We start from the raw sequence: 20,532 nt of genomic DNA, 5'->3' as shown, positions 1-20,532 counted from the left end.
TAATACATGATGGGCAGGGTTAGGCAGGAGTGTAAATCTAAAGTTACTTCTTTTTTCAGTGTGGACATCACATAAGGCAGGCACACACCTTAAGCCCTCCCTACCTCATAGAATGTGCTAGACCACTTAACAGAAAAATAGCTGACCTCTCTTAAGAAAAGCAGCAGGATGATACTGTATCTTTTGGAGAAGGGTCTCAGAAAAACCAGAGTGGTGTGGGAAAGTAGGACATACCTGCTGATCAGTACACACCCTATTGTGTCATAAAGGATGCTGCACTTTGCCAAAGGATTTTTAGTGTTTTGGTTTTTTTCCTCCCCCCAGCAGACACATGGACTGCGGTTCCCTTTGTCATACTTGGATGCACTGAAGCAGATTTGGAGTAGTGGCACTATTAATGTTAAAGAGCTTAACCTTCTCTCAGATGAAGATAAAGAAAACCTTGCCTTGTCACTGTGGAGTGAATGTCTAATTGAAGTTATTTGATGCTTTTGTGAATGAGCTGCTCCTGGAAGTAGTATTTCTGACCATCAAGAAGCTCTAAGCCTTTCTCTTATTAAATTTTTTATCTATCCAGCCTTTGGTTTGTATTGCTATCTAACGAAGCATTGCAATATATGTACTTTGCTACTTTCTGGTACCAAAACTTACTTTCATTATTTTGGGAGAATGGGAATTGGGAAAAACAGGTAAGCTGTATATTGTCCAGTGAGCCAAATCTCCCTCTCTTTGGGTGGATGACATCACTCCTGGGCACACCAGTGCTGTGGTATTCCCCTGTACGTATGTCCTGGCATGGAGGACATCTAAAGGTACAAATGGAGCAGGTTCCAGGACCTTGGGCAAAAAAAGTAATCCATTTTTTTTCATTTGTAAGATTCACCAGCAAGAAAAAAAATCCATTTCTCCTGTTTGTTTGCCCCGAGAGAGCTATGTACATGGTAAGACTTTGCCCAGGAAAAACCCCTTTCCTCTCAGATGCTGCCACCTCTGGAGTAAACAAACAATAGTACTTAACTGCTGCCTCCCCCAGCACTAATTTAATGTGGAAGTAACCCCAACCTTTAACTGGAAGCTGGGTCTTCAATGCTCACCTGCTTTGATGGGAGTAGTGCAGTTATTTTAATACTTGAACATCACACAAACTAATTTAACAACAGTCATGTATTTGATATATACTTGACCCTTCTTTGTCCATTTGAGAGGAAATACATTAAAGGAATGTGCCTGACATGTGAAGAGCTGCTGTCCCATTCAGTTTAAAAAGAGACCACCAAGCACAGTGTTTCTCCTAAAAAAAAGTTTTATACAATTAAAATATACATGCTTAGCATTTTACATTCAAGATCATTTAAATACAAAAGCCTGCTTTACTTTATGTAACAATGACACTCCCAATATGATTTAGTCATTCTTGGTTTTAAAGACTAGAACTTTTTACACAGGCTTTTCAGCTTTCATATGGGAAGCAGGTCACATGTAGAATACTTGATACACTGATTTACATTAAAAAAGCTAAACAAGTGCTTTAGCTGCAAAAATATATACATATATTTGAAGATGTTACTCAAAGAGCAGATTTAGGATAACTTTAGAATGTAAAATAGTAAGTGCAAGTAGATAGCTTTTTTAAAAATTAAATAGTACTGTATAGAACTCCATTTCATACAAAAATAGACATCCATATATTTCATTTCTGTGGCAAATTTAAGGTTCTGTGGTTTTATTCGATGGAGATAGATCCTGCCTGAATGCACAACCAGAATAGTTACAGCTTTTGGAAACAAATATCCATCTTTAGCTAACAAACTTTTTAAATAGTTCTAGAAATACATACCCTGAATATACAAATAAGGGAAAAAAATTACATATTCAATGAAGTTGATTAATTTAGTGACACTGAAATAAAGTTACCAGTGATCTAAGGGACCTTGCTTCCACCTCAGGTGTTGACAGCCTCACAGCCTGTCTGCCTTTCCTGCTATATTTGTCAGTGTTGAGTGAGGAACCTGCTTTTCGAACCTGCAACAACTGCAGTCCTGCAAGGTATGTGGCTCTGTCTCTCAAGTGGTGTGTAGGAGGCTGGTTGCTTAGTGCTGAACTTGAGGAAAGCACCAGCATGCCAAGGTCTGGACCATTAGTCTAAGTCCTTACCCTTTGGGATAATATGTACATGCTGTTGATGAGCCATGGTAACTGTAACATGCACCTATGCTGTTCTTGTAAGATTAAGGAAGCATTGAAATGCAGGCTGCTAGCACCTTTGAAAATACACACTGGGTCAATTATTTTCTGAAGGAAGACATGGTTTCAAGACCAAATTACATTGTATTAAATTAATCTATATACATGAAGAGAAAATATTAGAGTTAAAATTGTTACTGCTCTAATTGCAGCCAGCCCTTGTAGAAATTTAGCCTGACCCAAGACCGTTTATTCTATTGTGATACATGCACATATGGGTCTGTGTTAAAGGTGACCTTCACTGACAACTCACAATTTCACAGGTTGGAAACAGGACATGGTCAGCAAAATCAGTTCCTGAATCTGGAAATTTGGTAGTTACAAGAATTGCAAGGGCCTACCAGTAGCATTACGGCAGTAAAAGTCAGGCTTTCTCTACTGCTCCATTACACATGCTGAGCTGGTAATTCCAGTTCAAAGTTGTCTTTATGAACAAAATAAATTGCATTTTAGCAAGAGATATGATCTGAGCTTCAGGATCACTTGCAGCCTACACAGTTTCACTTGGGACATGAAAGTCCAACTCCACCTCCTTCAAGCTCATTAGTGCATTCATTCTTCAGTGAGCTCCCATCAGTTTTTGAGAGGAAAATAAAAACATTTCTAAAGACCTTTTCAAATCTCTTCATATCTTCATATCTCTTGCAGTTCATATCCTGCAAAACTTAAACACAGTCTTTTGCATTTACTTTTACTACATCAGAAGACTTTCATAGGAGTGACCTCTACAGAATCAGCTTCCCTGCAGAAATATAGTCCATCAACCTCTCACCTTCCACATTTGTGCAAAATTCAGTTGCTTCAGGAGTTGGTGCTTGGTATGAAGGAAAGTAGAGAGGAGGTGCTGCTTAAGGTTCCAGTGGTGTGTGACTTCATAGTTTTTTTTTTTCCCCTCAAGGTGTTAATAAGTCACATAAGATTCATATGTGGTGGGTTTTACAATATTTCAATATCCCATTTTTGTGAATGTTTGTCATCCACTGGCTGATTCATAATGATGTGATTCTTGTCATAGTAATTCCCTCCTTAAAAACAAAATCATGAAGAAAACATTTTTAGATTAACTGCTCAGAAAAGTCTATGCATAACCTTGGAAAAGTGTGACTAAGTAGGAAAACTTGCTTAAAAAGAATTTCACTGGGTTGGGGACTGGTATCTCTTTCAAAGAGTTGCTTGTCAACTTGGGCCCTGAGAAGCTCCATTAGTTAGGAAGCAGAGTATTCTGGAGTCTCAAATGTACCTTTATGCACAGAAACAGCATCCGGGGAGATTTTGCTTTTGGCAGATCCTGAGCTCCTGCTGTGTGCCTGGCCTTTTAAGGTACATACTGCTGCAGTAGAAATACCCAGATTCACAGACACCTGTGAGGTTATTTGGTGTGGTGTATCCATTTAAACCACAAACTTAGGAAGTCCTTAAAATAAATTTTCTCTCCTTTGAATACAGGTAGCATAGAAACAACAGTGCATTTTTTATCATACCATAAATAAAAATCCACTAAAAGAAGTGTTCTGAGGACCTATCAAGTGGTATATTGCCACCCCAGCCTTCACCATTGTATCTCACAGTAACCTAGGCAGTACAGCTTTCTGATACTGAAGAACTACCATTCCTATATCACCAGTTGCATTCACCTATTATGCTTTGTAGTAGGTATTTATGAATTAGTAATGGTGGCTACACTCCTTAGTTCTGGAAGCCAGGAATGCTCTAGTAGTTTCAGCATCACAGGGCTGAGAGAGAACTCATCAGTTAAGTTTGAGCTGCAGAGGTCAGATGCATAATGGCCAGCAGGACAGGCATTGAAAAGGTTGATGACTTCATCTGTGGGATGTGCCCTTACCTTGGTCTGTAAGCCCTGCAGGGTTATTGACTATCAATTCATTTACTTAGAACCTTCATCTGAGAAGAGTGCACCATATAGAGCCCCCAGCCTCATAACCAGGCACTGCAGTCATTGCCCCACTACTTTTCCCTAGGGGAAAAAACCCTAGCGCCAGCAGCAGGGCGTGTGTGTGGGACAGGCATGCTCCAATGTGGTAGTTACACCAAGATGGATAATTAGAAGGACTAGGTCTTGAGCAATGACAATTTTAACCACCCTGAAAACATAAGGAGTGAGCACTTCTCTCTTTTTGAGCCACACTTACTCCATGGTTGCTCTTCCTTCACCGTTTTGTCCTCTAGCTTGCATTTCTGGCCATCAGCTCTAGTGAACTCCCCCAAGTAGAACAGCTGATCTGATTAAAATAAACCTCCAGGATCAAAAGAGTAAGGTCCCCACCCACCCCACTGTTTCTTGTCTCACTGGCAAGTAACTGGGCATAAACCTAACAGGAAACACAGGATTCAGTATTTAGCCTTAAATACGAAAAGAGCTGGAATAAATTGAAAAATGCATGTGAGGGCTACTTGATTGTTTTTTTTCTTTAATTACCTTTAATATCAAGCACCAGTTGGTCACTGAGGTATGAACTGATGGTTCCATCCTCATTGAGCCTCCACTTTTGTCTGTCCTTCCCATGTTCTGTCCAGAGTGCTACTTTGGCCCCTGGCACATCTCTGCCACCAATGACATCCAGACAGGCATTGTTAGCCTACGGAACAAGAAGAGAAGTGAGATCCAGCTACAAAGCCTTGGTTTTGTGACTGCCTTGTTTCTGTTTCAAGCACTGAGCGTATCAGTGACCATACTAGAGTTGGTAGCAAGCCTGGCAAGCAAGTTGGGAATGCACTAGCCAGCAACTGACCAGCTGCTTGATCAAAGGTAGTGGTCTTTGTTACTTCAGGAGTTTCTTATGTTAACTGCCAGCTTTTTATATTAACAACAGGCTGTCAAGGGCAGCATTAACACACAAAAAAACATACAGCCTTTCTTCACATACTGCTTTTCAGAGAAATTATTAACTCTTTGGAGATAATAAACTTGAACTTGCAACTTTAGAAAAGACCAGGTTCCTACTTCCAGGAACATCAGTCCCTTTAGACAGATGTGAAAAGTAGTCCAGCTTGCCAAAGCAGATGTATCAAATCTGTCTATAAATAGTAGGAGTCTTGGTTTGAGATGCACAGGAGAGGCCAACAGCTATCCTGGTGTTAATGCTGGCTAAGAGTAAAAGCAAGAATTGAAGGTGAAATGATAGCAGGTGACGCAACCCACCCACTTCCAGCATCTGTAAACACACCTTGGATTTGAAGAGTCCATGAGAGTAGTGCCAGATCTGGCTACTCTTGCCACTGTATGGGGACACACACACTGATGCTGCCCTTATATCTCCAAGGCTTCCAGCCACCGTCAGGTATTTACCTTGGGCTCGGTTCTTCACTCTGAGGTACACTGCTGGCTGAAAGAGTGGGAAGGAAGGTGAGGAACATCCATGTGAGAAAGCCTACTCTCTATCTGACATCAGCTTTCTGAAGCGTATGTTCTATTTCCAGTTTCAGATGAGGATGCTGAATTAGTTTTTGTTGGAAATAAATGCGTAGGAAAGGCAGCCGTGTTTTCCACAGGCAGATGGGACAGCTGTAAGCAGCAGTGGCAGAGAGATTTTTTTCTTTTAAATGGATGTTTATAGAACTAATTCCTTTGATACACAAATATCTCTAGTTCAGCACATTTCACTCAGTCCAACATCAGTAAGTGGGCTGTAACTCCACAAGCTTTTTATTCTCAGGATACAAGACTTAGTGAATCCCATATCCAGCAACTTCAGCCTCCATTAACTGAAAGACATGGTAGAGAAATTACACCATTGCTTTTGAACATACATGCCAAACAGGGTACTGATCTGGCAGCCCTTTTTACACAGTTGACTTAAAAAATCACGAGATTCTTTAGGGCTAGTACAGGGTTCCAGCTCTTCTTATTAACTGATTCTGGCACAACTGAAGAGCAGTATAAAGAGCAGCTTTATACTGCAGAACCCCCAGGTCAATCACAGTGTTTTCTTCCAGGAGCTTTGAACCTCCTGTTTTTCCATGTTGAAACAAACCCTAAGGTGGAGACAATAAAGCCTCTTTCCCACCAAATATCCATAAACTTTACCTGTACTATTGAGTATAGTGTACAGTTGTTATTTACAAGGAAGGCATTTTACTACAAAGTCACTGAACAAAGTTATGTCTCATCTTGCCTGACTTTCAAATGTTTTGCTTTTTCTTGCACTGTTACACTGGCAGACTTGACTGCCTCTTTAATTTGTAATGGAGAAAGAAAGGAAGAAATATATATATATAGTATTACTCCAGTCCTAAAAAAAAGGTGAAAAAACACCAAATATACCCACAGAACTGTCAAGCACAGGCAGCTGACTGCACAAGCTCAAGGAAGCTTTCAATTTGCAGGACTTAAAATATTCACACAAACTTCAAATACCAAAAGTCCCAGCAAAGTAGCTGAAATGGGCCTTGTAACACAACTCACTGTTGCACTGTAAAAAAGGATGCTGCCAAATACAAAAGCTATTCAGAAAAAGTGTTATAAGATCAGCTCAAATTGTTTTCAATATTATTTGCAAAATCAGCCTAAATTGGATCCTCTGGTAGTTATAGCTTCCAAAGAATTCCAGAGAGCTGTCAGATTATTAGACAACAAGTCACTGGGGATGTAGAAAAAAAAAATCCTTTACTTCTGCAAAGGCAGGGGGAGCAGATAATGCATATCTAATGCTAATTATTTTTGTTCATTGCAACACTTCCCCTGTTGAATCTAGTGCTAAAAAGCAGCATTTGTCACTAAGTAGAAACCAGTTTTGCTTTGTGAACCAGAGCTAACGAAAACTTCTCCAGCAGTTACTGCTCATGTTCTCTGCCACACTTCCCTGTTCTTTCCCTGTCTCCCCATGATGCTGCTCTCCCACAGCTGCATGACTGGGCATGCAGCAACATGTGCTTTGAGTGGTTTGGAGCTTATGTGTGTCACTGACTACCAGCTGCATCTTGGAAAGGCAGAGAAGCAGAACTGCACCTTCTTTTCCTTGAATGAGGGTCTTGCTTCTCTACCTACCTTTTGCAAAGCTCCTAAGAACTCTGTGGTTTCAAGACCCGAATCTTTGAACGAGGCTGAATTGGCATTATTTGGGGTGAAGCAGAGAGGGAAAACCAAGTGAGACTGCATAAACTTCTCTTCTTTTGGAAATCTAAGCTGCAGCACAGAAAAATTTGCTATTGATTCCATTTACATGAATTATAAAACAAGCCAATATAGAACTGCTTTTCTCATTATTACTGTAAATGTAAAAATAGAGCATCTACAGAACATGCTAATGAGCTATTCAGAAAAACAAAACTTGGCTCCAAGAAACTAGGAATTATTTCCCTTTAGAAGCCTAATATAGATCTCGGTAACTGCCACTGAAGGAATTTTCTGCTTCAATAATCTTCCAGTAGGTCATAATTTGGCCTGATTTAAAGAGTACAAAGCCTACCATTATTAGTGCTAGAGCTGATACTTGTGCACAATCCTTGTCCGAAAAAAGAATTTGTCCTCATGCAATTACAGTACCTGCTTCATAGGACGAAGGGAGCCAATTACTTTCCAGCCACTATGTTCATTCCAGTTTGGAATCTCACTGGGCTCCAGCAGAATCTGCTTTCCTAAAAAGTTACATCCCTCATATGCAATCCACCTGGATACAGAAAAGAGAACATGAAAGATGATGTGTTAACCAGAGCATAACTAAACTACAGGTTTGTGTTCAGCCCTGGGCTCTTTAAAGCCCCCAGACCTCACCACAGTGCTCTAGTACCAAATCTCTATTACTGTGCCACAAAATGCCATCCATTTCAGTGGTTTAACTGCTTTCTGTCTAAATTAAGATCTGTTTTCTGTTTGTCTGCCTGAGACTTGTGAACTCCATTCTTCCCCTTCCCCCACCCCAGTTTTCTTTCCCACAAATAGAAGAAACTCCATGAACCCAGATGGGAATAATGCAAGTTTCAGTGGGCATGAGTTAGGAAACTAGGAATTTGCACACCAGACTGTACTACTTACAGCTTTGCCTGGTTATTCATATTAATTAGGAGAGGCCCTTGTCCAATTATTTCTTTTGTTGCAGTTAAAGCTTTTTATAGCTATTCCAATTGTCTGAAGACACATAAAAAAATTTACTCCAAAACCTGTAAGTTGCTGCAGCAGATTTTCCTGTAGGGGATGTGTCTGAGCCATGGACATGGCTGAATCCTTTAACACAGCTGCAGCACTGGCACATACAGATCCCTTGTTATCGAGGCATCTGCTCCGTAAATACTATGTTGCTGCTTACAAAGGCAGCCTCAGGATCACAGATCGGTTTTGTCAGTATCAATAGGACATTATTGTGCAGACACTGAACCCTAAATGCTTGACTCATTCACTCAGCTGAACACAAAGCAAATATTGGCTTCCCCACATTACCTGTTCTACAGGTCAGCTGCCAAGAACACAAGGGATGGTTGCACTCGGAGAGAAAACATCCGCTGACAGTGCTCACAGCACCTGAAATTTACTTTTCCCCATTGCACAGGATTTGGAGGAACTGCTGGCCAGCCCTGCTCAGGACTCCATGGAGGCCAAACTGTGCCAGCTCTGAGCTGCCTGCTAATGAGGCTGTACCACTGTTCCTTCAAACAAGCCACATGCCTCCTGACTAACAGGTACTCTGAGCAGCCTGACCACCACTGGGTGTTCCTTACACGTCTACACATTCCTGACTTTTTTCTTGTGATGCTTCCTGTCAAAGTCACTGAGACTTCACTCTTAACTTTGTTCTTCAGGCATCAAAGAGTCTCATTCAAAATGCAGTTTCAAAGCAGACATTTATAGGAAATGAAAAGATGAAGGACTGTCATGGTAATAACCATATGAAGCCAGGTTGGCCTTCTGGCTTTTGGTGGCACAGACAAAACTTATCTCAGCTCTCACACAGACCAGCACCCACCACTGGGCCATCTTTCTCACACCTTGGAGTAGCTCAACTCCCCAACTCCCTTTGTCAACCCACGGTCCAGACTTGTGCTTTTTCTCACTGAGGTGGTCATTTGGCTCGGGAAGGATTCTTACACCTAAGCATGGCAGTAAGATGCCACTGGTATATATACATAAATCTTTGTAATTTATCTAAAGCTGACAGTGTGCTTTGGGGCAAGGAGTCAAAAAACCTCTAAATCCACCTTCCTAAACTTCTGATCAGAGGAGGAGGATCCCTCTAGGCATCCCACACACTCCTCACAATCACCTGCACCCTTGACCCTTAGGCTACCAATCCATAGTTTGGAACAGGCTGTGGAAGGCTGTTTCCTGGGCAGCATTGATGTTATTAATTGAAGTAAGTAAATTTATTTTATTTATTTATTTTTAATTACGTAAGAGAGAACAAAGAGACATGTAGAATAAAAACAGAGCTTAGACAACACTGGAACAGCAAGAATTAGAAATAAACCTAAATCTATAGCAGTCAACAGCCCATCCTTGAGAAACCAGCTTGCAAGACAGATAAAGAGATGGAAGGGAGTAGTCCCCACAACTTATCTTGGTTATAGCTTTAAGCACTAGATGAAAACACTGACTAATTCTCCTCACTGTATCAACAGATCACTAGCATATTAATATACTATTAGCATACTAAAATACCCACACATAGGCTAGAGGGACCCCTACTAACCAAAAGCCCCCTACTCTCTGAGGATGCGTAGCAAAACTTTTAAGCACTGTCACTTCAAATGGAAGCAAAGAACTGGTCAACCAATCACATACGCATGTGATAGAATGTAATTTATGCATGTTTCTGTTTATGAAAGTAACTCATTTTCAGGAAGCTGAGTTAGCTTTATGGAATACCACCTTGCTCTCTTTTCTGTGCAGAACTGGCTATTAAAGCAAGTATCTCTACTCTGTGTGTGGATTGGCTTCCTGCACACTGGGTGATGGACCCTGCTTTGGGGACAACAGCGCCACAAGAAGCTCAGAGAAAGCCCAGCTATTCTGCCTTGACCCTTCCTAGAGAGAGAGAACCAGCTAACCTGGCTGGGATGCTTGGAAGTTAACAGGAAGATGGGGAAGGAGCTGGACTGTTGCCCTCACTCTCCCATGCTTTTCTACTATGTCGTCCCAAAGCCATCACTTTCCTTATAGCCAACTGCATAGAATAATAGTTTAGGTTGGAAGGGACTTTGAAGATAACCTAGTTCCAACTCTCCTGCCAGGGACACCCTCCACTAGACCAGGTTGCTCAAAGACCCATCCAACCTGGTCTTGAACACTGCCAGTGAGGAGACAGGCACAACTTCCCTGGGCAACCTGCTCCAGTGTCTCACCACCCTCACACTAAATAATTTGTTCCTTATGTCTAACCTAAAACTCCCCTCTTCCAGCTTAGAGCTATTACCCCTTGTCCTATTTCTACATGCCTTGGTAAAAAGTCCATCCCCAGCTTTTCTGTAGCTCCTTCAGATCACAGAAGGCCACTATAAGGTCCCCTGGGAGCCTTCTCTTCTGCAGGCAAGAACAGCCCCAACTCTCTCAGCCTGTCCTCACCAGGAGAGGTGCTCCAGCCTTCTGATTATCTTTGTGGCCCTCCTCTGGACTTGATCCAAACAGCTGGATGTCCTTCTTACGTTGGGGGCTCCAGAACTGGACACAGTACTCCAGGGGGATTCTCACGAGAGCAGAGCAGAGGGGCAGAATCACCTCCCTTCACCTGCTGGCCACACTTCTTTTGATGCAGCCCAGGATGCTGCTGGCTTTCTGGTCTGAAAGCACACATTGCCAGCTCATGTTGAGCTTCTCATCAACCAACACACCCAAATCCTTTTCCTCAGGGCTGTTCTCAATCCATTCTCCATTCAACCTGTGTTTGTTCTTGGGATTTCCCTGATCCATGCACAGGACCTTGGACTTGGCCTTGTTGAACTTCGTGAGTTGGCATGGACCCACCTCTAAGTCCTGCCAAGGTCCCTTGGCATGGTGTCCCTCCCCTCCAGTATGTCAACCCCACCACACACTTTGGTGTCACCAGCAAACGTGCTGAGAATGCACTCAATTTCACTGTTTATCCAACAAAGATGTTAAACAGCCCTGGTCCCAGTACCAATCCCTGAGGAATGCCACTTGTCACTGATCTTCACTTGGACATGAAGCTGCTGACCACAACTCTGAGTGCAACCATCCAGTCAATTTCTTATCCACCAAGTCCATCTGTCAAGTCTATGTCTCTCCAACTTAAGAGACAAGGACGCCAAGTGGGACCGTGTCAAATGCTTTGCACAAATCAGGTAGATGACACCAGTTGCTCTTCCCTTATCCACCAATGCTGTTTTCTTGTTCTAAAAGGCCACCAAATTTGTCAGGCATGACATGCCCTTAGTGAAGCCATGTTTCTGTTATCAATTATCATTTTATTTTCCACATGCCTCAGCAGAGTCTTCAGAGGGATCTGCTCCATGATCTTGCCAGGCACAGAGGTGAGGCTGACTGACCTGTAGTTCCCTGGATCTTTCTTCTCTTGTTAAAAAGGGGGTTGTGTCACTTTTCCAGTTAGTGGGAATGTCACTGGACTGCTATGACTTCACAAATATGATGGATAGTGGCTTAGCAATTTCATCTGCCAGTCCCCTCAGGCACTGCAGATTAAACTTATCAGGTCCCATAGACTTGTGCACCTTCAGGTTCCTTAGATTGTCTTGAACCTGATCTGACCCTACTTTGTTGGTTTCTCATTCTCCCAGATCCTGCCTTTGCCTTCTGTGACTTGGGCAGTGTCACTTGAGCACCTGCTGGTGAAGACTGAGGCAAAAAAGTCACTGAGTACCTCAACCTTCTCCATATCCCAAGTAACCAGGTCTCCCATTTCCTTCCAGAGAGGGCCCACATTTTTCCTAGGCTTTCTTTTATCACTGACATACCTCTAGAAGCTCTTCTTGTTAACTTTGATGTCCCTGGCCATATTTAATTCTGTCAGGGCTTTAGCTTCCCTAATCTGATCCCTGGCTGCTCAGACAATTTCACTGCACTCCTCCCAGGCTATCTTGCTGTCCTTGCTTCCACCTCTGCAGGCTTCCTTTTAGTCTTTTCATTTGTCCAGGAACTTCTTGTTCATCCACACAGGCCTCCTGGTGTTTTTGCCTGATTCCTCTCTGTTGGGCTGCATCACTCCTGAGCTTGGAGGAGGCTCCAAGTCACTATCCTTGTATAGTGACTAGCTTCCTTGGGCTCCTCATTCCTCCAGGTCTTTATCCCATGGTGCTCTACCAAGCAGGTCCCTGACCTGCTTGCAAGTCTGCTCTCCTAAGTCCAGGGTAGAAAACTTGCTGTGCACCCTCCTTGCTGCCCTAAGGATCTTGAACTCCACCATTTCTTGGTCCCTGCAGCCAAGGCTGCCCTTTAGCTTCACATTCCCAACCAGCCCATTCTTGAGGGCAAGAACAAGGTCCAGCACAGCACCTCTCCTTATTGGTTCCTCTATCACTTACAGAATGAAGTTATCTTTGCATGGACAAAGTGATTAATTTCCACTTCCACATTCCTGACGGGAGGACAGAGACAGCTCATATAGAGAAGTTCCCCAACAGGGGACACTTTAGTAACACCTCCACAGAGATATGAAGGTTTACACACTTCCACCAGAAGTAAGTCAGGTGTTCCTCCCAAAGGTGACCCTTACTTCTCTGAACTAGCACAGATCTCAGAAACCATGTATGTGCTGTTCTCAGCCTCAAAGGGCAGGTGCTTGCCACTCTCACCTGGGGCACCTCAAGACAACAGCAGCAGATGATAACTGTGTATGTTAAGCAAGAGCCCAGACATCAGGGACTAGAACTTACAGTGAATAAGCAAAGCTCTGTGGGGAAGCTTATACTCACTATGGGCCCACAGCTAAAGTCAGTTGTCACTGCCTGCTCTTAAAGAAAAGATGTTCAATTCTTAACCAACCTTTCAAGAAAACTTTTGTGTGAGATTTCTGAAAGAAAACACACCACAGTGCTCTGGAACATTAGCTAGGTTAGGTTTGGCTTCTGTACCACCCTCAGAAAATCAGAGGAGTGCTCAGCAGTGTAATCACAGGTATTTGTAGAAGCGTTTTGACTTCTAGGTGGTAACAGACTAGATGCATTTGAAAAATTCATTTTAAGTCTCTTAATAGAGATATACCTAAGCCTACACTAATCCTTGCTTGATTAGTTAATATTTTGCATGATTTTATGTCATCCCTTAAGAACTCCCAAGAAAATTACTGCCTTGTCTGTGTGAGAAAGGTGAGGAAAAAGTTAAAAAGAAACACAGGAACTGTGTGTAACGTTAGAAGAACCACAGCTTCCAGTCAGTCTCAGTTGCAGGATGAGACTTTGCAAGTTATTTGCTGCTGATGTGGCAGCTGAAAACCTGGCTGAGGCAGAACACTTCAGGGTTTCTCCAAAAGGTGAATAGGGGAAGATGTGGAAGAGGCTAGAAGGTCACTTCTGCAAGTGTAAACTGGTTTTCACAAAAGACCCTGGGTGTGTATTCACACTCATGGAGGGGGGTTAAACTACTAACAGAAGCAAATCACTGTTTCAGTGGTCAGGTCTGTCCCAAGCTTCTCTCAGAAGCTGCTGCCTCTTTGGCAGCTGATCAGTACTTCCCTGAACCACTGCAGTGGTTTGTGTTAAATCACTGCACTTTACAGCTGGTATTTTACAGCCAGGTAATAAAGGCAGTCTGAGTTTACTCTACCTGTCTTTGTAAGTCAGCAATCAAAACTTATTTACTTTTGGTTGATGGCTTGAACAATAGGCTCTCTTGTTTGTTACTGTATAGGGATAAAAGGACAGACAATTCTTTTGGGGGAAACACATCCTCTGATTTTTTGTTCATTTTGGATCTTGATACAAAAGGTGGGTCCAGCATTCAACCAATTTTTAGGAGTCTATACTGTCTCAAAAGTTGGAAAGTAAAACACATCCTAGGAAAAAAAGGCAGCAATCGGGAGAAAATGTATGCTCAGTATTAGCTTCTATAATGCAAATCTGACAAGAACACTTCTTCCATACTTACAATCCACTTCTCACCCACACAGACTGAGCGTAAAAATGAAGGTCCTCATTCAAAACAGAATTGATGGGTTCACTGAAGTGCAGCTCTCTGCCCTTGCAGCATTCCAGAGCAAACAGACTGATGGAGGGCTCAGCAAAAACCTAGAAAAGAAAAAAAAGCCAAGTTTTATTAGGAACAGCCTAACTTCTGCTGTTAGGTATTATGCACACTTTTACCACTGCAGTTTAATTTTCACATGCTTTTGTGTTAGATCATGCTCCCTCAGCAAATGTAACAGCAAGGAAAAACCAAAAAGTACATCCACCAACAAAGCACACAGAGCTGAAACATACTGGATTTATCAGTGGCTTTGTCATCAGAATATAGTGCCCCCCTGACACAGGCCAGACACAGTGAGTAGCTTCAAGATGCAGAAAGGCCTCTGTTTGCATTTGAAAAATCTCTTTTTGATCGTATCTGTATCATCAGAGCCTTGTTTCCTTTTCATAAATCCAGTTTATTTACTGATGGGACAGGTTACAGTAGTAGTTTTCATGGTGATCTGCAGATCCCATAGAAAATAGCGTGGCAAATCACAAGTCCACTGTCCACAGACTTCAACTAGTAGGGGTTCACTGGAAAAATCTTGGGGATCTATAAATTCAAAAAAATTGAAAACGTCAGAACTTAAAAGTTCTCAATGTTTTTAATAGACATCCCCATTTTTCTTCTGACAATCCTGAAGAAAGCATAATTAGCAACCCCTTCAATCTCATGTAGAATGGAAACATTTTTCACTTCATGTCCTTCTCTACAGTTGCGAGATTGCCTATGAAAGCAAATTAAAAGATCAGTTTGCATGAAAATGTGGTACAGCTGTAGGATCAGCAGAAAAGCACAAAGAGAACAGATTTAAATACACCAAGTCTGTGCTTTAGTACAAAGAACACTTGTACAGTTTTCTAGCATTTTTAACCTAAAATCATAAGGGAAGTATCGTGACCAAAATCATAAGCACTTGCAGTTTCTATCGTGATGTAGTTGGTAGTGGAAGAGGGAAAAGGTCTGATTAACTGATTCAATTCGCAATCTCTCCAGGGAAGTCACCCTGTTCTTAGGAGATGGTACCCTGAGATAGCCAGCCCAGGCAAAAGGTAGGATTTCTTCTGCAGCAAAGACATGGCCTCAGGTGGAATGAATGAAACAAAATCTTGAATTAATGTTGACAGAGGCACTGAGTAATTAAGAGAACTTCACTTTCATGTTTGAAGAGGCACATGTATTGCAATGAAGTGTCTCTGAAGAGCTCTGTGGTGATTCAGGACTTACAAATTTACTGGCACTGACTCAGTACACTTGGCATGTAGCTGGTTGTTCAAATCCTGCCTTGGAGAAATTGCTTTCCTCTGCTGATCAGTGCAGGGAAAATGTTAAGTCACGCAACACTGCACAGACAGGGAGTTTGCTAGGACATTTCACAGAACCTGGGATCATCCACCCATAGAGATTTTTAAAGCCCACTGCATGCCTTAAAAAGTAATGTTGTGAAACAAAAAGAAATTAAGGCCCATAACGTTTTGATTTTGGAATGTCAGTTCTTCCCACTTGCCTTCTGCTGCACGAGGTGGTAAGATTTACAGTGTTTAAAGGTTTACATTGAAATCTAGACCAGCAGACCTAGAGCAGGCAGCTACTTCTCAGGTTGCTTTGCTCAGCAAGGCAATATCATCACACGCCAGTTTGTAAGAGCCTGGCCCCCTGACACCTGAGTGGAGACCAGAAGCCACGTCCTGAACAGGTCCAACAGGGAAAATTTTCACAAGTGCATTAGTAAGCATGGGAAACACAATTTGGCATCCTTGTTATTAGACATTGTTACCAAAGCCTACTATTTATCCTGCTGTTGCAATATTCAATATGTGAAGAGACAGGGATGCTGTGCTAGACGGACAAGTCATCCGATCCCCCATATCCATTAATCCAACAGGAATCTGAAATCAGCAAACTGGTGGAGTCAATTAAAAAATCTAGCTCTCATGTGGTTGTGACTGTTGGAACATCACGGGCCTGAGAAAGCCCTGTCAGGTTGCACAGAGTCCCAGCCTGTCGGTACGAAGCCGACATTGCATCCATCTCCCACGCACACAGCCGATCACAAGGACTGTGACCACCTTTCCAGTGAGACCTTAGAAGGACTCCACTGATCCTGGCATAGACATGAAGCACAGAAAAAGAAAACATGCTGCTGTCTCAAACATTGAAGCTCTCATATTTCCATAACCATATATAGAGCAATGAGCTGATTACTCACTTTATATATACCATTTTATACCAACAGCTGGCAGCAGTGACTTGGCCTGGCTTTTTTCTCTGACTTTGTTTTCACAGCTCCATAGAAACTACCAACAGTAAAAAAACAAAGTTTTGAGGCTATGCTGTTACAAAGGCATCTTTGCTCCCACCCCTCCTTGCAGAATGCTGAGGTGTATTTTCACCCATTATCAGGCTGAAGTCATCATGGATAGAAAAAGTGTGAGATTGACAGGATCAGCTCTCTTCTACCACAGCCAAATCCTGACAGGCCAGAGAGGAACAGGGCTGAGAGCCACAGGAAGGGAACTTGGCAGAGAATACAAGAGGTGACAACCTCAGATTGTGGTGTTGCTCTAGGTGGACCCCAGGTCCCAATCTCAAAAGGTGAGCTAAAGACACCTACATTTACCCACGATTGGCAAGTCATTCCCATGTCTAGGTCAGGATTACCTTAGCTTCCTTCCATAGTTATTTCCATGAAAATACCTGAAATGCCATCCTTTGGGGAAAGCTTGCCAACTGCATGAATGACAAAGCACAAAAGAATTACTTAACCTGATCTTTGTGTATTAAATAACTTAAGGGCCTTGCTTAAGCCAGCACCAATACATTTTCAAGAGGTTTTGCTTGACTTGTTTTTTAATGCCAGTGTCCAGAGAGAAATCTGAAGAGTTTTAATGTAGTCAAGGTATCTACATAGCGTTTCAAGATACAAGCAGCCTTGTGAAGTTAAATAAAGGGCTATTCTTTACTTAACAGGTGTGGTAGACTACGGCTAATACAGCATGTGATGCCATGAAAACGACACAGCTTTTTCCCTCCCCACAGTGTGGTTTCAGTGGCTGAAAAGTAAACCATGGAAATCAACACATTAAAAATCCTGCATAGTTCAACTATGCTCAGACTTTGCCCTCAATGACTTCCACCCTTTTTTAATGGGGAGAAGCTGTGCACCACAAATTTCTCCCAATTCAGAACAGAATTTTATACTTTACCAATTCAGAGAAAAAATGCAATCCAAGCCTTAAGTATTTGATATCAAAGATCAGTGCAAGATGAGCTTTCTTTCAAATGCCCTTTGTTTGCAAGGTAATTTTTAGGTGCTTCACCCACAGAATAACAGGAGTACACAGACACGAAGAAGCTGACAAAAAGGTACTACAACTGAAAACCAAGTGAAGAAATCAAATTGCACACAAGTTTATAATAAAAACAACTATAGCTTTAGCTACACATAACACATGGGTAATTTTTCATTATGAATTTTGTGAAAATTATTACTAATAAAGTCCTTTTGAGAAGTGCATACCCCAAAACATTTTTCCTGGCACCTTTTCTTTTTTTGCAAACTTGTAATTTGCAGACTTTCACAGGAAAGCCTAATAAAGCTGAAGAAAGAAATCCACAGGGCCAGACTAAAGCATGACTGCAACCCAGTCACAGCACAGGTTGGTGCATTTCCCCACTTCGCATCCCCGCTGACCTGTTGTTATGCAAACAGCATTTGCCAGAGTCTTAACTGGAGGAGGCTCCACAGCTGTAATTACACCACCTTGGAAAAATCTTTACTCTTCAGTAACTTGGCTACTCATCAGTACTCTTGGCTAACTCATCATTTACAACTGCCTTTACTGAAGCTGCGCTCACCTGGCTACTGCCTTCAGTGTGGGAAGGGCGCCTGGCTGAGGGAGAGGAACATGGAGCTGCACGATGGTAACACCCATGTGTCCAGTCCCAGCTCTGCAAAATGAGTCATTGCCTGGCCCTGGGAAAACTGATTAATTTTCATATCCAATTTCATTATTTGCCTCACAAGAATGCTGGGGAGATTAGTTAACACCTGTATTTAACTTAAACATAGAAATACAGGAACTATCACGATTGATAAGAACAAGAATAAGGAATGCCTTAAAAAAAATAATCAACAACAAACAGGTTGCACAATCTAAAACTCAGATCTCATTTTTGTTACTAGAAACTGGTTTAACTTTAGGGCTGAAGTTAGCATCTGAGAAGGAAAACCAATTGCTTACTGAAACAATGCTGGATACTCTTGTCCATGCAAGTCACACCAAACAATACAGGAAGTTTAATAAAACAAGACGCCTGAGAAAAAGCAGCGCTAGAGCTGAACTTCCCTTTGTAAGAACCTCTTGTAAAGGTTTCTATCCCAAAAGAGTAACCACTTCAAGAAATGAGCAGTGGGCAAATGCCCCAATATGCTACTATGGCCCTACAAAAGGTCCAGCTGACTCTACCCGCTCTCTCTTGCCACCAGGTGAGTGGCCCACACTTTCCTTCTCATGAATTCATGGCAAAGCAAAAGGGAAGTCCTTGCTGACACAGGCACAGACACCTGCACTGCAGCAGCAAATGCAGCTGCTCTTAACCTGTGCTATGCTTTCACCTGCCTGCAGAGTGGATATTGTAAACAATTCCAGCAAATTTAATCAAGGCATGTTTCTAAAAGAGTGCTTTGGGATTTTTAGATGAAAGGAAATGCTTAGAGGCAAGTTACATTAGTTCCATTGCTCCTACCGCTACTAAAAGGATGTGTACCCTTCCTGTGTTAAGTCATGTAAACTCTTGTTCAATTAAAGAACTACATTCCTGTGAGATATATTTTCTAGCACATCTTCTCCACCTATAAAATAGTACATTAGAAAGACTCATTGGTCTTTCAGAAGCATTCCCTTTTTCAGAAGGGAAGAGGCCATGTAACACATCATTATTCAATATGCAATCTAGATTAACACATGGTTATTGCAGCCCTATTTTTCCTCCCAGAATACCAAAAACAGAGGACATTACTATCTCCTTATCAAGGTCAGATGTGCTTTGTTCCTTCTTTGTATCCTCTCATTAACCTACAGCTTTCCTAAAAGTTCCCAGAAGGACAAAACACTCCAGTCTGAATTTGAGCAAAACAGAACAGCAGAGAAAGAATACAGATCGGATCTCCTAAACATTTAGCTTGAGTATTATATGCCTCAGAGATTAAGCCAAAATGGGAAAAAAGTTCCTGGGAATACAGGAACCCCTTCCCTACTCTCCTTATGAACCTACCTCATTTTTTTGCTACTTCCTGAACAAACAGTAGAGGAAACTGGTTGCAAAGATGTGTTTAATTCCTCTGTGACTCCAGTGCATAATAAAATGAGGAAATAACCAAACTGCAACCATGTTAATTTTCATTTCTTGAGAAATGGGGAGTGTGTGTACGGAGAGGGTGGAGGTAACATGTTGTACTTAAATGATGACAACTTTACTTCTCAGCAAAGAACCCATAAAACTTCCCTCCTAGAGTTAAAGGTTAGAACAAAAACTAGCCAACCTAAAATACTATCATCACAGTGAAGAAATCAGACAATCACTAGTCTGAGTCTCTTTTCTTATCTGAATTAATTTTCCATTGCTCTGAAAGTTTTGAGTTTCTTCTATTGTAATTGGACAAACCCAATTATTTTGAATGAGAATTTTCATTTTGTTATGTAGTAAAGTTCTTAAATGTTTCTGGCAATTTCCCAACTAAAATCTCAAAAACTTATTTTACAAAACAAAAATTAAAAAATCCTGTTTTTTCCCCCCCCATTTAGAACATTTGCTATATTTGTTTGTATATAATTTCCTTGCATCAAAGCTGCATTTTCCAGAGAGCAAACTATTCCCTTATATCCTTTCCTTTTGCACATGTTCTTCTTACCTGCTTCATAGATATTAAGGCATTACTGCTACCTCAGTCACAAAAATCCCACTTTACAGTGGGATCCTTACTGTAACGAACAACTTTACTGTGTTGTTCCATCAGATCACAAAAGCATGTCCATTCCAAGGAGTACTACAAAAAGGTAACTTTGATCCTCAAATTCTCCCTCCAAAATGGAAAGCCTAGAAATCTTGTGGCAGCTGACAACATCCAAAATTCACCTCAAAACTGTTACAGATTTTAAGTGAAAACTCAGGGTTTCATTGAGGGTATTGGCTACATG

General features: G+C 41.7%; 2 protein-coding genes across 2 annotated transcripts in view; one reads left to right on the top strand and one right to left on the bottom strand.

The window, feature by feature from the left end:
* Positions 1-486, top strand: part of MINA (MYC induced nuclear antigen) — a 13,996-nt gene extending 13,510 nt beyond the window's left edge. Inside the window, 1 exon segment of the mRNA XM_010005474.1 lies at positions 212-486. Within this exon segment, the coding sequence (XP_010003776.1) occupies positions 212-486 (275 nt within the window).
* Positions 487-3,140: 2,654 nt separating this feature from the next.
* CRYBG3 (beta-gamma crystallin domain containing 3) overlaps positions 3,141-20,532 on the bottom strand; it is a 100,842-nt gene continuing 83,450 nt past the window's right edge. Inside the window, exons 17-21 of the mRNA XM_010005500.1 lie at positions 14,252-14,391; positions 7,748-7,871; positions 5,430-5,588; positions 4,682-4,841; positions 3,141-3,269 (exon numbers count right to left, since the gene is read on the bottom strand). Coding sequence (XP_010003802.1) covers positions 3,181-3,269; positions 4,682-4,841; positions 5,430-5,588; positions 7,748-7,871; positions 14,252-14,391 — 672 coding nt within the window. The 3' untranslated portion in view covers positions 3,141-3,180. The remainder of the gene's footprint in view (positions 3,270-4,681; positions 4,842-5,429; positions 5,589-7,747; positions 7,872-14,251; positions 14,392-20,532) is intronic.

The sequence above is a fragment of the Chaetura pelagica genome, unplaced genomic scaffold (genome assembly GCF_000747805.2).
Source record: "Chaetura pelagica isolate M959 unplaced genomic scaffold, ChaPel_1.0 scaffold39, whole genome shotgun sequence".
Lineage (NCBI taxonomy): Eukaryota > Metazoa > Chordata > Aves > Apodiformes > Apodidae > Chaetura > Chaetura pelagica.
This window is presented reverse-complemented; position numbering and strand designations above follow the sequence as displayed.